Here is a 16,019-nt window from a genome sequence, read left to right as displayed (position 1 = left end):
CATGACATTGCTCTTGTATTGAAAATACTCTTGTGAATCACCTCATCAGCCTTCCCCCCACCTCTAAATTCTGGCAACCACTCCTCCTTTTACTCATTTCATATTTTTGCCTTTTCCAGATGTTAAATAGTTGAAAGCCTACAGTATGGAGCCTTTTCAGCCTGGTTTCTTTCACTTAGTAACATGCATTTAAGTTTCCTCCATGGCTTTTCATGGATTGATAGCTCATTTATTTTTAGTGCTGAACAACACTCCACTGTCTGGGTATAGTACAGTTTGTCCATTCACCTATTGAGGGACTTTTTTTTTTTTTTTTTTTTTTTGCTTCCATGTTTTGGCAGTTAGGAATTGCCATGTACAGGTTTCTGTGTGGATGTGTTTTGGGCTCCTTTGGGTATATATCAAAGAGTACCCTTCTTTAAATTTTTAAGTCTTTGCATGAGACCCAAATTATCAGCTCCAGTGCTTTGCTCATTTCATGTTTATTTCTTATACATGATTCTCTGTAGGAATCATCTCAAACCATCAAAGAAGTTCTAACAGTGAGTCTGATATAAGACCATCTGATTCTGTATCCATCACCCTGCCAAGGTTCCTTGGCTCCTACATAAATTTAATTTCTTCTCTCCTAGTGAAAAGCTCTCAACGTGACAGTGATAGTGTAGGAGCCTGTGTGTCTTTCTACCAAATATCCCCTAACATCCTTTCTTTGGGGGTAGCTACTATAATTATATTTATATAACTAATAGTGGCAACAAGAGTAATTTTACTGAAAATAATTAAAAGCTGCTATAGAGTCACTAGGTTTTTTACTCATATCCATAGAAATAGAAATAGACAAATAAGTTTTAGAAACTTTATGTCAGGGACACCTGGGTGGGTCAGTGGTTGAGCGTCCACCTCTGGCTCAGGGCATGATCCTGGGGTCTGGGATCGAGTCCTGCATCAGGCTCCTGTGGGAATCTTGCTTCTCCCTCTGCCTATGTCTCTGCCTCTCTCTGTCTCTCTCATGAATAAATAAATAATATCTTAAAAAATTAAAAAAGAAACTATGTCAACAGATATCCTATGATGAGCATAACAGCTTCTAGCACAAAGCTTGGTATACAATAAACCCTGAAGTAGTGATAACTATGGTTCTTGCAAATTATGCTGTTTCTGATAATGATGATAATTAAGAAAGTCAATAGTGAGGCTCCAGAAAAGTGAACAATCTTTGAACCTCAATTGTTAAAATTTACCCAGAATATTATATCTCTAAGTCAGAAAAGACTGTTTTTTTAAGATTATTTATTCATTTATTTATGAACAACACTGAGAGAGAGACAGAGACTTAGGCAGAGGAAGAAGCAGGCTCCTTGCAGGGAACCCAATGTGGGACTCAATCCTGGACCCTGGGATCACGACCTGAACTGATGGCAGTTGCTCAACTGATGAGCCACCCAGGCGTCCCGACATACAGAATTTTTAATAGCTGTTCTTATGAAGTGTATATTTGGTTAACAGCTAGCTAAATTAATTTCAGCTGGTTTATTACATCTCTGAACAGCTGAGGTGAGTTTTTAAAATGTGTATAGAAATCTAAATATTTGGGAACACAGTATATTAGATAGGCATATTTAAATTTTAGCAGCAAAGCATCTGTTAAAAATTGCTGTCTTTGATGGATCTTATCTAATAAAACTAGAAAATTGCCACAGTGGTTTCTGAAATTTTACCACCATTAGTATATTCATTTATTTCTACATTGGTATCTCCTTGGATAGCAGACAATAGACAATAAGGCTCCCTTTCCAGGGAACTATGTGTGATAGCTATTCCATAGTAGCAATAACTTGTTTTCTTTCTGTATTTTCGTAAAAGAACTCCTGGATCCTTTTTTTTTAAGATTTTATTTATTCATGAGAGACAGAGAGGCAGAGACATAGGCAGAGGGAGAAGCAGGCTCCCCGCAGGAACCTGATGTGGGACTTGATCCCTGGACCTGAGATCATGCCCTGCACCGAAGGCAGATGCTCAACCACTGAGCCACTCAGGTGTCCCCCTTTGTTTTTTTTTAATTGTCTGAAAAAGGAATCAAAAGCATTACTTTCTCAGGGATTGAAATGGCAACTACATACTTTGAAACCACTGAAATCTAGGTATATTTATGAGTTATTTATATATTATGTATTTATAAACAGAGATGGCCTATAAAAATGTAGTTTTAAATATTCTTAGTATTTTTCCCCTAACCTGTCATAATTATCATTGAAGTGAAAAATCTTTGGATTTCAATCCATTTACATAGTTTCCTAACTCTATGACCTTAGTTAGATTAATAACTTCCCTGAACTTTCCTTTCTTCCTTGGGCTATTGTGAAAGTTGGATCTATATAAAGTGTTTAGTACAGGGTCTATGACATAGGTATCTATTAAATATTAGCTATAATTCATACTATTATTATAACTTCTCAGTCCTGTCTTTCTCTTCCTCTTTTCTAATGGCTTTGTGGAAATTAACTATTTCTTACCTATTTCCTGAAAAGTGGGTCAAATTATTCTGCCCTATAAATATTATGCAATGCATATAATACTTTGGGAAATATTAAGCTCTACAAAATTGGTGGTGAACGTAATATTAATTATAATAATCTTGGTTTTTCAAATTTTAATCTTTTTGAAGTAGCTACTTTTCATATTTTAGTATAAAATAATCTGTAGGAACAATGAAGTCTTCCAAATAATGTCATAGTGGCAGAGAAATAACATGAGTATCGAATAAATTAGGTAGACCTTGGCAATTCTATACTCAATATAGCTGAATAATGCTGTTTCTTTGAAAAATTATTTGGTAAAAATGTAATTTCTTAAATTGATAATTCTGCTTTATTAATTTTTCAGTATGGAAAGCACAACTCTGGTTTTTATTTCTTTCAGATCAGATAGGATCCATTTTTTCCTCAAATGTATCCTTTAATGTACTTAGAGAAGTATAACAAGGTATTTCAGTTGAGCTTTACGATTCTAAAGTATATGAATACTCCGGAGAGCCATCCTAGGAGTCACATTTTGTTTTTCAGGCTCCAAATGTGACTTTGAAGCAGATAGCTGTGGTTGGTTTGAAGCAATTAGTGGTGACCATTTTGATTGGGTATGGAACTCTAGAAGTAACCTTTTGGCTGAATTTGAGCAACAGGCTCCACCTAGGGATCATACTCCCAACACAACTGAAGGTAATAAGCAAGGAGAGGCTTTTGTTCACCCTTGGTCAGGCCTGTTAAGAGAAAGATAAGCATTTAAAGCTCTATGTTACTGCAACAAATAGTGTGACAAATAGCTAAATAGTGTCAATTACGTTTATGTTGTTAGTGTGAAATGACTCCTTTAAGGGTGGTGGGGAGGGAGTATAGATATGCTTTTGGCTGAATTCACTTAAATTATTAACTTTTTGCATGATTTTCAACCTGGAGGTAGATACTAGTTTAGTTTTCATAAGAGCAAATTTGACTCATCATATTTATTGATTTTTGATTGTATAGTCTTAATTTTAGTCAGACACAGAGCTTAGTACAAGGTTAAGAGGCAGGTGCCTCAACTCAGTCGGCTAACTTACAATTTGTATTTGTATCTCAATAGGGCATTTTATGTTCATTCTGAAGAAAGCAGAAGCTTGTCACAAGTTGCCAAACTCCAGAGCCCAACGTTTAGCCAGGCAGGACCTGGATGCATACTTTCCTTCTGGTAAATACTAGAAACTGTGGTCAGCTACCCCAGCAACCCGGTGGTTGCAGGCGTACTTCTGCACTTGTTAGACTTTATGATTTGCCCTTGGTTTGCCTTTAAAAATAGGTACTGTTATATTTATACAATTAGCATTTTACTTAGAAGCACATTATCAGTATTTGTTGTGTTCTTTCTTTAGATGAAAGAGACTCTTTCCCTCCAACAGTGGATTATAATTTAATTAACTCTGCCTCCTCTGTTCTAGATGGAACTCCTTGAGAAAGGCTCCCAGGGTCCTGGAGCCAGAGTATGCACCTCAGCAGATAAGCTCTCGCATATGAGCAGCAATGATTACTGCAAGAAATAAAGGCGTCCATTGTAGCTAATTATTAATCAACGGTTGACTGAGTGGAAGAGCCTATAAGTTAAATATTTAGTCTATGCAATAAATCATTTCCATTCCTTGTGTTTGTTCTTTTTCAGGTTTTATGACCATGGTCTGTCAGTGGGAGCAGCTGAGCTACAGCTACATGTGGAAGATTCCAACGACTCTACAGTACTCTGGAGAGTATTGTGTAACCAGGGCAACCAGTGGTCACAGGCCACTATTCAGCTTGGACGCCTTACTCAGCCCTTCCATTTGTCACTAGATAAAGTCAGTCTTGGCATTTATGATGGAGTCTCAGCTATTGATGACATCAGATTTGAAAATTGTACCCTTTCTCTTCCTGCAGAGAGCTGTGAAGAGCCGGACTTTTTCTGCTGTCGACGCAGCAAGGCTTGCATAGAAAAACTTCTGTTATGTGATTTGGTAGATGATTGTGGTGATCATACTGATGAGGTTGACTGTGGTAAGTGCTTTGTTGTTGTTGTTGTTATTATTATTAATTATTATTATTATTTTGGTCCATCGTATTTTTACAGTGGAGATCTTGATTTGTTCACTGTTTTCTAGCCAATCAAGGCAAAGACAGGAAACATTGTTCCAGAGTTGACGACCGTGATGAGTGGTTGATTAATCAGGTTACCGATATTTGTTATGTGGACTTATTAACTAGATACTATAGATAAAGTGCTAACCACAATGACTGAGTTTCAGATCTCATGGAATTTACAGTCTAATTGAGAAGTAGATATTATTCAAATATTGTTTTAAAAATACAAACTGGAAGCTTTGATGGGAGATACGGAGAGGAGTGCGGTGACTTTATAATAATGGTATTAAACTTTCTAAAGGAGATGACTTAGCTGAGATCTGAAAATAAAAAAGTCAAAGCATATATATGCAAAAGCCCTGATATGTGACCGTGTAGCAGATGGAGGCCAGCCAGTGCGGTAGGAGCGAGGAGGTGAAGGAGAGATAGGGTGCAGTATAAGGACAGAAATGTGAAGGAGGCCAGATTTGCAGATATTTATAGTCTATATTAGGAAAGTTTTTCTTCATTTGAGGGTTTTTAAGAAGGAAAGTGGTATAATAAAATTGGCATATTAAAACATGTCAGTGTAGATACAGAGTGATAAGTGGATTGGAGGAGAGTGGATTTGGGAGACCCATCAGGAGGCCATTGCGATAATCCACTGAGGAGGGGTGGGCAGCCTGTATCACAGCGGCAGTGATGGAGATGGAGGGACTGATGTTTGGGGAAATAGTTAGGAGGGACATTTGATGATGTTTTGGCTATAGGGAGCAGGGAGTGCTGTGTCAAAGGTAAGTCTTGAGTTTCTGGTTTAAATTACCAGAAAGTTTATGGTATCTGATGATTGTATACATTTTATAATTTAATAAACCTAGCACCAGGTAGTGCCCATTGCACTTGCTCCTGAAAATGAATCAGAAGCTTATAGCTGTTTTTTACTTCAATTACAAAATCAATCAGAAAAAGAATTTGCATCTTTCTTTGTCCAGAAATAGCAACAATTCTTAAAATTCAAGCTATATGCCTATTACATTGAGAGGCTAATTATAAACCAAAGTGAAGCCATAAAATGCTTGGTGCATCATAGGAAACACTGCATTAAGAAACTTCCATATAAATTATTGTACAGCATGCTGCATATATGTGATCTTTGATACAGTCAGGTGGATTGAAGTCAGAATTACCATGCATCTCATTACACAACTAATTCTTTGAGTGGATATGAATAAAGTTGATAATTTAGACAATGGCTAACATAAGAAGTGTAACTTGTCCCCAAGGTAATTTATTTTTGTGGCTTTAGAAAGCTTTTTCATCTTTCTGAAGCTCTCCGAAGCCCACTCCTCAAAAAAAAAAAAAAAAGCAAATTATCCTTAAAACTACTATTAACTTAGATGGAGTTATGTCAGTACAACTATAATAATCAAAATACTACTTGTGACTAAATATTAGTGAAAGAGAACAGTAGTGGTATCAGAGTGTCAGTTTCTCTCGCAGCTTTCCATATAAATGTGTTCCTGGATTCCATAGAAAGCATTAGGCATCCAGAAATCTATGTTTTATTTCCTAAATCTTCCTACGTTTAGAGATAGGGTTTTTTATTTGAAGGTGGAGCTACGTGCATTCCCTTTCAAAATAGAGATTGAACATACAGTCAATATGAAGACAGGCAATATCAAAATCTGTTGGCTTTAGTGCCAGTTTTATGTCAAAAAACTTAGCAGCTTGACATTCTCCTTCTGCTCCACAGCCAAAGATTGACACCCGGAGAGTATGCTGTGGGTCCCCAGTTCACGTCACAGCTGGGCTTGATTAGTCACAAGTGAGGAAATATCAAACAAAAGCTCATCTCCCATTTGACATTTACTCACTGGGCTCCCATCATTAGTTCTAAGCTCCTGTTCCGTGGTTTTCAAAGACAGATGATTTGTTCTAGCCCGGCTGCATTTATCCACATTTGCTTATATTTATTGTTTCAGAATATTTATTCCCCTTTGGCACCAAGTGCATTTACTAAGATGAATAGTGAAAGGACAGCTGACATTTATATGTTTAAAAAATATTAACTTCGGTGAATGAAGCTAAAATGTAAAACTATGCATTAATTCTAACTCCTGTTCCTTCTACCCAAATAATGCTAAATGTTTTTATTCTAAAAACAAATCCTTGTTGTCAACAAAATGTTCACATCCTGAAAATGACTACATTACTATATTCTGGAAATTGTGGTAGATAAGCTAGGTGACGAGGGGCTAGTCAATCCTTTATAAGTGCTTTGAATTCTTCTAGTGCCTGGAAGGAGTTTTAAGCTTAAAAGCTCCAGCTCAAAGGAGCTGCAATCCAGTGAGAAGAAAAGACTGCCTCTCAGGAGATGCTGCCAAGAGCCCGCAGCACAACAGGAGGCATAAATAGAGAAGGAGAGAGGAGTGAGGTGTTTAAGGCAAGTGGGGAAGGTGGTGTATGCTAAGAAAAGGCTGGCCAGGGACAAACAGGAAGTTAATTTAACTTGGGAAAGGTAAAGCTTGAAAGAAGAGCTTAGATTTCAGTTTGGATTAAATGAGCATGTATGTACAGGAAGAAAATGATAAATTGCCATGGAAGGCAGAAGAATGGTCTTTCTGGCACTGATGGAGGGAAATGTGGAATTGGGGCAAGATGAAACCAAAGGGAGGAGTTTTTCAGCCTGAGGTCTGGAAAATGCTGGCATCAGGATCATGTTGAATACTTGTTAAAAATATGGATTGCTCGGTCCCCCATATCTAACCAGGTAGTGCTGGTATGGAGCTTCGCCATGGAGCAAGCAATTATGCTGTACACATCAGGTGATTCTGAAAGATTGGACTCTATTAAAGTATGACTCTTCAGTTCTGCATGTTAGAATCGCCAAGGGAGATAATGAATTATCTTGATGTTCAACCGCACTATTTGTGGCAGTTCAGTCAACATCTCCGGGGGGGCTGGGGGGGCTCAGTTGGTTCAGCATCCAACTCTTGATTTCGGCTCAGGTCATAATCTCAGGGTTGTGAGACTGAGCCCCTGTAGGGCTCTGTGCTCAGTGGAGAGCCTGCTTGAGATTATCTCTCCCTCTGTCCCCTGACCCCCCTTTTCTCTCTCTAAAATAAATAAATCTTTTTTTTTTTAATAAATAAATCTTTAAAAAAATAAATCAACATCCCTTAAGATAAGTTCTGGAACTTCATGTTTTTTGTTTTGTTTTGATTTTTAACATTCACTGGTGATTGGGACATTTGGCTAAGGCTGAAATCGACTGAGCCAGAAGTTTATAGTATTGAGTCAGTCATGGTGCCCTCATCATTTGCATAAAGTTATAGTGCTGGAAATGGTGAAGGATGGGTATAAAAGGCATTTGGAAAATAATGGCTGAAGTAATGCCCCCCCCCAGTCTATAAAATATTATTACTTGATATAAATCTAGGATTTATTCACTTTTTAAAAACTTTTAGTGTCGCATTTAAAAAACATTAAAATCATTAACCTTGGCAGGAGCCAAATATCAACAAGTATTCTTAATCATGTTTTTTGTCCTTAATTATTTTTTTGTTGTTATTTCATGCCAATTTCAGTACCTGAGTTCCAATGTAACTTTGAAAATGGAATCTGTAACTGGGAACAAGAAACAGAAGACGACGTTGATTGGACCAGGAAGCACGGTCCAACTTCAACACTTAATACAGGGCCAATGAAGGCTCATACCTTGGGCACAGCTAAAGGACACTATCTCTACATAGAATCTTCGGAGCCACAGGTTTTCCAAAACAGAGCTACTTTACTCAGCCCTGTCCTCAATGCCACCGATGCAGGGGGCTGCACCTTCCGCTTATATTACCACATGTTTGGAAAGCATATTTATAGGCTGGCCATCTACCAGAGAGTTTGGAGTAACACAAGAGACAGCTGCTGTGGCAGATATTTGGGAATCAAGGCAACAGATGGATGAGGAAACGCCTCAATCTTTCCAGCAGGAAGCCTTTTCAGGTATAGATAATGGCTTTCGTAATGTGTATTTAAGATGCATTCAGAATGTCTAAGGAATATGAAAGATCACTATATCCTTGAATTAAAAGCCAGTGGAATTTGGTCAGAGTTATTTGGAAGTACATTTATCATGCAATTAAGGTTGTGCCAAAGCATGTTAAGTTGCTTTCCTCTTTGACTACCTCCAATAATCTGTGATTAAAATTTCTAAAGGTGGACACATGGCATTGGCAGCAGCTACAGGTCCCTCTGACTTTAAGTCATTTTTCTCTTGAAATAAAAAATCTGGAGGGAAAAAGAGTTTTGCACAATATATGGTACTCTGCCAAATGTTCAGGTTCTAAAATCTGTGATTTTTAAATATTCCATCAGACTTTTCCACCTTTTATAGGTAAGCAGCAGAAATTCGAGAAGGGTGCATGCTGTGTTGGAGAATCACACAGCTACTCTGGGGCAGAGCCAGAGGTCTAGCTAGGTCTCCTCACTCCTGCTGAAATATTCTTTACTGTGATTCTCACCTACCTTCTCCTAAAAGGAAAACTTGGGGGCAGCCCGGATAGCTCAGCGGTTTAGCGCTGCCTTCAGCCCAGGGGCTGATCTGGAGTCCCGAGATCCAGTCCCACCTCAGGCTCCCCGTGAGGAGCCTACTTCTCCCTCTGCCTGTGTCTCTGCCTCTCTCTCTCTCTCTCTCCTCTCTGTGTTTCTCATGAATAAATGAATAAAATCTTAAAAAAATAAATAAAAGGAAAACTTGGAATGGTGGGTTTAAATGCTTACGTGGCTTTTAAGATTTTATGAAGGCAATTTCTATTATCTCTTGGATTCCCTTAGCAATTCCCTGAAGTGGGTAAGTCAGGATCTTTTTTATCAGTTTTACAAATATGAATAAAACATTTGGAGAGGTTGTTATTTATATCTGGCCAAATAGATGGTGCACAGCAGGATGGGGGCTTGGAATGGAATCTGCAGTTTCCAATTAATTCACATTCATTCCCTTTCTAATATATCATACAGCCTGTCATGTGTAGGAGGGTCGAATATTCTTTTTCTCTTTGCTCCAATAGATCTAGATGTAATATACAGGGAGGAACTCCTTACCACTCCTGGCTAAACTTTTTTTTTTACATGTACTGAATTTCTCTGTTCCCTTATTTAAAGCGCTGTTTCAACCTAAATATCTTGAGAGCCATGATAGAGGGGCGTCTGGGTGGCTGCATCAGTTAAGCATCTGCCTTGGGCTCGAGCCATGATCTCAGGTCCTGGGATCCAGCCCTGCATTGGGCTCCCGCTCACTAAGAAGCCTGCTTCTGCCTCTGCCTGCCACTCCTCTTGCTTATGCTCTCTTTCTCTGTGTCAGATAAATAAATAAAAGCTTTTTAAAAAGCCATCATAGATATACGTTGTATATGACTCACTAAAGAATACATTGAAAAGGGTGATTTGTCCAGATAGACACAGGCGGAAATTATGAGAACTAGTCTGCTATATGTAGAGTGTTATTTTGCTGTTCAGCCATGTGGCAGGTGCATGTAATCACAAGAAATGAAATGGAAGGAAGGTTCTTCGACTTTTATTTAATAATGGATCACCCACTTCAAATTTAATCAGATGAATTGTAAGTTGGGTCAAACTAGTATCCTTCTGATATTTACTCAAGAGTTGGTTGCCAGGAGAAAATCACCTTGGCAAGGGAGCTGTTTCGCATTCAGATGAACAGAGAACTAACCAAGGAATCCTTTAGTTATGAATCAAAAATATAGAAATTGGTGTGTGGAACCAATTTTGGGTTATACATGCAGTACTCTGTTTTTATCCAATGGTTCTTCTAGGCTTTATTTTTTTCCAATGACATTCAGGCTTGAGAAGGTAAAATCAGATTGTGCTTGTGGTGTAGTTAAGATAATAAAAATTGGGTCCAATTTCAGCGACCAGAGATATTCCTTCATTGAATAATAAGTATACAGAGTTGTGGTGAGAGCAGAAATAACCAAGATTTTACTTAGCTGTGATATTGTAGGTGAAATTAGCTAGTGTCAGTCCAGCAGGTAATGTGCTCATTAAATGTTTGTTTAAAAGAAAAATCCAAGGATTTTTCAGGAGCTATGTATGTATATATAGTTGACACACAAGGTTACATTAGCTTCAGGTGTACAACATAGTGATTCAACAAGACTATATATATATATATATGTTTTTTATAAATATAAATATATATATATATTTTTTTTAAGACCATATATTATACTATGTTCACCACAAGTGTAGCTACGGCCTGTCCTGACACACTGCTCTTACACCATCTTTAACTGTATTCTTCACGCTGGGCATTCATTCTTATGGCCTACTCATTCAATAACTAGAAGTCTATATCTCACACTTCCCTTCACCATTTTGCCCAACACCCCACACTCCTCTCCTGTGACAACCACCAGTTAGTGGTCCGGATTTATGCATCTCATTTTGCTTTTTGTTTGTTTACTCATTTTTAAAAACTTCCACTTAAGTATTTGTCTGAGGTATTTCACTTCACACGATACCCTCTAGGTTAATCCATGTTTTCTCAAATGGCACACCTCCTCCTTTTTATGGCTATATGATATTCCGTGTGTGTGTGTATGTATATACATAATACTTTCTAATCCATTTGTCTATTGATGGGCATTTAGTTTGCTTCCATATCTTGACTATCACAAATAATGCTGTGGTAAACATATGGGTGCATTCATCTTTTCAAATTAGTGTTTTTGTGTTTTGGGGGTAAATAATAGTGCATTATTGGATCATAAGATATTTCTACTTTTAAGCTTTTGAGCAACCTCCATACTCTTTCCACAGTGGCTGCTCCTCTTGCATTCCCACCAACAGTGCAAGAGGGTTCCTTTTTCTATATGTCCTGCTAAAACTTTTTGTATCTTGTATTTTTGGTTTTAGCCATTCTGACAGGTTTATAGTGATATCTCATTGTGGTTCTAATTTGCGTTTCCCTGATAATTAGTGATGTTGAACATATTTTCATGTGTCTGTTGGCCATCTATATGTATTTGGAGAAATGTATGTATGTCATTTGCCCATTTTTTAATTGGATTGTTTGGCTTTTTTGGTATTAAGTTGTATAAATTCCTTATATATTTTGGATATTAATACTTTATTACATATATCATTTGTACATATCTTCTCCCATTCAGTAGGTTGTCATTTTGTTTTGTTGATAATTATATTTGCTGTGTAAAAGCTTTTTATTTTGACGTAGTCCCAATAGTTTATTTTTGATGTTGTTTCCTTGCCTCAGCAGACATATCTAGAAAAATAGTGCTATGGCTGATGCCAGGGACATTACTGCCTGTGCTCTCTTCTAGGGTTTTTATGGTTTCAGGTCTTATGTTGAGTTCTTTAATCCATTTTGAGTTTGTGTGTGGTGTTAAAAAGTGGTCTAATTTCCTTCTTTTTCATGTAGCTATCCAATTTTCACAGCACCATTTATCGAAGGACTATCTTTTCTCCATTGCATATTCTTGCCTCTTTATTCATAGATTAATTGACCATTTAATCCTATGTTTGTTTCTGAACTCTCTCTTTTGTTCTTTTGATTTATGTGTTGATTTTTTGTACCAGTACCATAGTTTTTTTATTAGTACAGTTTTGCAATATATCTTGAAATCTGGAACCATGACACTTTTAGCTTTTGTTATTCGCTCTCAAGATTGTGTTGGCTATTCAGTCTTTTGTGGTTTCCTACAAATTTCAGTATTATTTATTGTAGTTCTTTGAAAAATACTTGGGATTTTTCTAGTTCCGTAGACATGTTAAATTGTTTATTGGAGCTTTATTTTGATTCTTGAGGTAGGCTGATATCCCTATATATTTCTCTCTTAGAACTGCTTTTGCTGCCTTCCCAAAATTTTGGACCATTGTGTTGTCATTTATATTTGTGTCTATGCATTTTGTTATTTCTCCTTTAATTACCCTGTTGACTGTTTGGTAGTATGTTGTTGAGTCTCCATATATTTTTGACATTTTCACTTATTTCTTGTGATTTATTTCTAGTTTTATAGCATATGATCAAGATATTTATAATTGCCATATCCTCTTATGGATTAATCCCTTTATTATTTTGTAATGACCATCTTTGTCTCTTGCTACTCTCTTTGTTTTAAAGTCTGTCCTGTCTGATATAAGTATTGCCATCCTGGACTGTTTTGTTGTTGTTGTTGTTGTTGTTGTTGTTGTTGTTTTGCTTTTCCTTGTATGGTGAATTTTTTTTTAATCCTTCATTTTCAATCTTTATGAGTCTTTAGGTCTGAAGTGAGACTCCTGTTGGCATCTTTAGATGGATATTGTTTTTCTTTTCTTTAATATTTTACTTATTCATGAGAGATAAACAGATAGAGGCAGAGACATAGATGGAGAAGCAGGCTTGCTGTGGGGAGCCTGATCCAGGACTCGAACCCAAAACCCAGAGATCATGACCTGAGCCAAAGGCAGATGCTCAGCCACTGAGCCACCAACGTGACCCCAATGGATATTGTTTTTCTTATCCATTCTGCCACCCTTTTATCTTTTGATTAGAGCTGTTAGACCATTTACATTTTTTTTATTTTTTTAACCCTTTATTTTTTATTTTTTAATAATAAATTTATTTTTTATTGGTGTTCAATTTACCAACATACAGAATAACACACAGTGCTCATCCCGTCAAGTACACCCCTCAGTGCCCATCACCCATTCACCCCCCACCCCCGACCCTCCTCCCCTTCCATCACCCCCAGTTCGTTTCCCAGAGTTAGGAGTCTTTATGTTCTGTCTCCCTTTCTGATATTTCCCACACATTTCTTCTCCCTTCCTTTATATTCCCTTTCACTATTATTTATATTCCCCAAATGAATGAGAACATACAATGTTTGTCCTTCTCCGATTGACTTACTTCACTTAGCATAATACCCTCCAGTTCCATCCACGTTGAAGCAAATGGTGGGTATTTGTCGTTTCTAATGGCTGAGTAATATTCCATTGTATACATAGACCACAGCTTCTTTATCCATTCATCTTTCAATGGACACCGAGGCTCCTTCCACAGTTTGGCTATTGTGGACATTGCTGCTAGAAACATCGGGGTGCAGGTGTCCTGGCCTTTCATTGCATCTGTACCCTTGGGGTAAATCCCCAGCAGTGCAATTGCTGGGTCGTAGGGCAGGTCTATTTTTAACTCTTTGAGGAACCTCCACACAGTTTCCCAGAGTGGCTGCACCAGTTCACATTCCCACCAACAGTATAAGAGGGTTCCCTTTTCTCCACATCCTCTCCAACATTTGTGGTTTCCTGCCTTGTTAATTTTCCTCATCGTCACTGGTGTGAGGTGGTATCTCATTGTGGTTTTGATTTGTATTTCCCTGATGGCAAGTGATGCAGAGCATTTTCTCATGTGCATGTTGGCCATGTCTTTGGTAGCATGGCAGGATACAAAATCAATGCCCAGAAATCAATGGCATTTCTATACACTAACAATGAGACTGAAGAAAGAGAAATTAAGGAGTCAATCCCATTTACAATTGCACCCAAAAGCATAAGATACCTAGGAATAAACCTAACCAAAGAGATAAAGGATCTATACCCTAAAAACTATAGAACACTTCTGAAAGAAATTGAGGAAGACACAAAGAGATGGAACAATATTCAATTCTCATGGATTGGTAGAAATAATATTATGAAAATGTCAATGTTACCGAGGGCAATTTACACATTTAACACAATCCCTAACAAAATACCATAGACTTTCTTCAGAGAGTTAGAACAAATTATTTTAAGATGTGTGTGGAATCAGAAAAGACCCCGAATAGCCAGGGGAATTTTAAAAAAGAAAACCAGGGATCCCTGGGTGGCGCAGTGGTTTGGCTCCTGCCTTTGGCCCAGTGCACGATCCTGGAGACCCGGGATTGAATCCCACGTCAGGCTCCCGGTGCATGGAGCCTACTTCTCTCTCTGCCTCCCTCCCTCCCTCTCTCTCTCTCTCTCTCTCTCTCTCTCTGTGACTATCATAAATAAATAAAAATTTAAAAAAAGCTTGTTTAAAAAAAAATAAAAAAGAAAACCATAGCTGGGGGCATCACAATGCCAGATTTCAGGTTGTACTACAAAGCCGTGGTCATCAAGACAGTGTGGTACTGGCACAAAAACAGACACATAGATCAGGGGAACAGAATAGAGAACCCAGAAGTGGACACTCAACTTTATGGTCAACTAATATTCGACAAAGGAGGAAAGACTATCCACTGGAAGAAAGACAGTCTCTTCAATAAATGGTGCTGGGAAAATTGGACATCCACATGCAGAAGAATGAAACTAGACCACTCTCTTGCACCAGACACAAAGATAAACTCAAAATGGATGAAAAATCTAGATGTGAGACAAGATTCCATCAAAATCCTAGAGGAGAACACAGGCAACACCCCTTTTGAAGTCGGCAACAGTAACTTCTTGCAAGATACATCCATGAAGGCAAAAGAAACGAAAGCAAAAATGAACTATTGGGACTTCATCAAGATAAGAAGCTTTTGCACAGCAAAGGATACAGTCAACAAAACTAAAAGACAACCTACAGAATGGGAGAAGATATTTGCAAATGACGTATCAGATGAAGGGCTAATTTCCAAGATTTATAAAGAACTTATTAAGCTCAACACCAAAGAAACAAACAATCCAATCATGAAATGGGCAAAAGACATGAACAGAAATCTCACAGAGGAAGACATAGACATGGCCAACAAGCACATGAGCAAATGCCCTGCATCACTGGCCATCAGGGAAATACAAATCAGAACCACAATGAGATACCACCTCACACCAGTGAGAATGGGGAAAATTAACAAGGCTGGAAACCACCAATGTTGGAGAGGATGCGGAGAAAAGGGAACCCTCTTGCACTGTTGGTCGGAATGTGAACTGGTGCAGGCCACTCTGGGAAACTGTGTGGAGGTTCCTCAAAGAGTTAAAAATAGACCTGCCCTACGACCCAGCAATTGCACTGCTGGGATTTACCCCAAAGATACAGATGCAGTGAAACGACGGGACACCTGCACCCTGATGTTTCTGGCAGCAATGTCCACAATAGCCAAACTGTGGGAGGAGCCTCGGTGTCCATCGAAAGATGAATGGATAAAGAAGATGTGAAAGGGAATAGAGGGGAAGGGAGAAGAAATGGGTAGGAAATATCAGAAAGGGAGGCAGAACATGGAAAACTCTTAACTCTGGGAAACGAACTAGGGGTGGTGGACGGGGAGGAGGGCGGGGAGTGGGGGTGACTGAGTTGTGGGCACTGAGGGGGGCACTTGATGGGATGAACACTGGGTGTTATTCTGTATGTTGGCATATTGAACAGCAATAAAAAATAAATTTTCATTAGAAAAA

At 38.1% G+C, this 16,019-nt stretch overlaps 1 protein-coding gene and 1 long non-coding RNA gene across 3 annotated transcripts in view; one reads left to right on the top strand and one right to left on the bottom strand.

The window, feature by feature from the left end:
- The window catches only part of LOC144309680 (uncharacterized), a 41,352-nt gene that overhangs the window by 14,521 nt on the left and 10,812 nt on the right, over positions 1-16,019 (bottom strand). The gene's annotated exons all lie outside the window — the stretch shown is intronic.
- The window catches only part of LOC144309688 (MAM and LDL-receptor class A domain-containing protein 1-like), a 40,669-nt gene continuing 28,702 nt past the window's right edge, over positions 4,053-16,019 (top strand). Inside the window, exons 1-3 of the mRNA XM_077890792.1 lie at positions 4,053-4,083; positions 4,143-4,556; positions 8,207-8,618. Coding sequence (XP_077746918.1) covers positions 4,053-4,083; positions 4,143-4,556; positions 8,207-8,580 — 819 coding nt within the window. The 3' untranslated portion in view covers positions 8,581-8,618. The remainder of the gene's footprint in view (positions 4,084-4,142; positions 4,557-8,206; positions 8,619-16,019) is intronic.

Source organism: Canis aureus, unplaced genomic scaffold, assembly GCF_053574225.1.
Source record: "Canis aureus isolate CA01 unplaced genomic scaffold, VMU_Caureus_v.1.0 ptg000163l_RagTag, whole genome shotgun sequence".
In the NCBI taxonomy this organism is placed as follows: Eukaryota; Metazoa; Chordata; class Mammalia; order Carnivora; family Canidae; genus Canis; species Canis aureus.
Note: the sequence above shows the minus strand (reverse complement) of the source record. Positions and strands in the feature narration are given on the sequence as shown.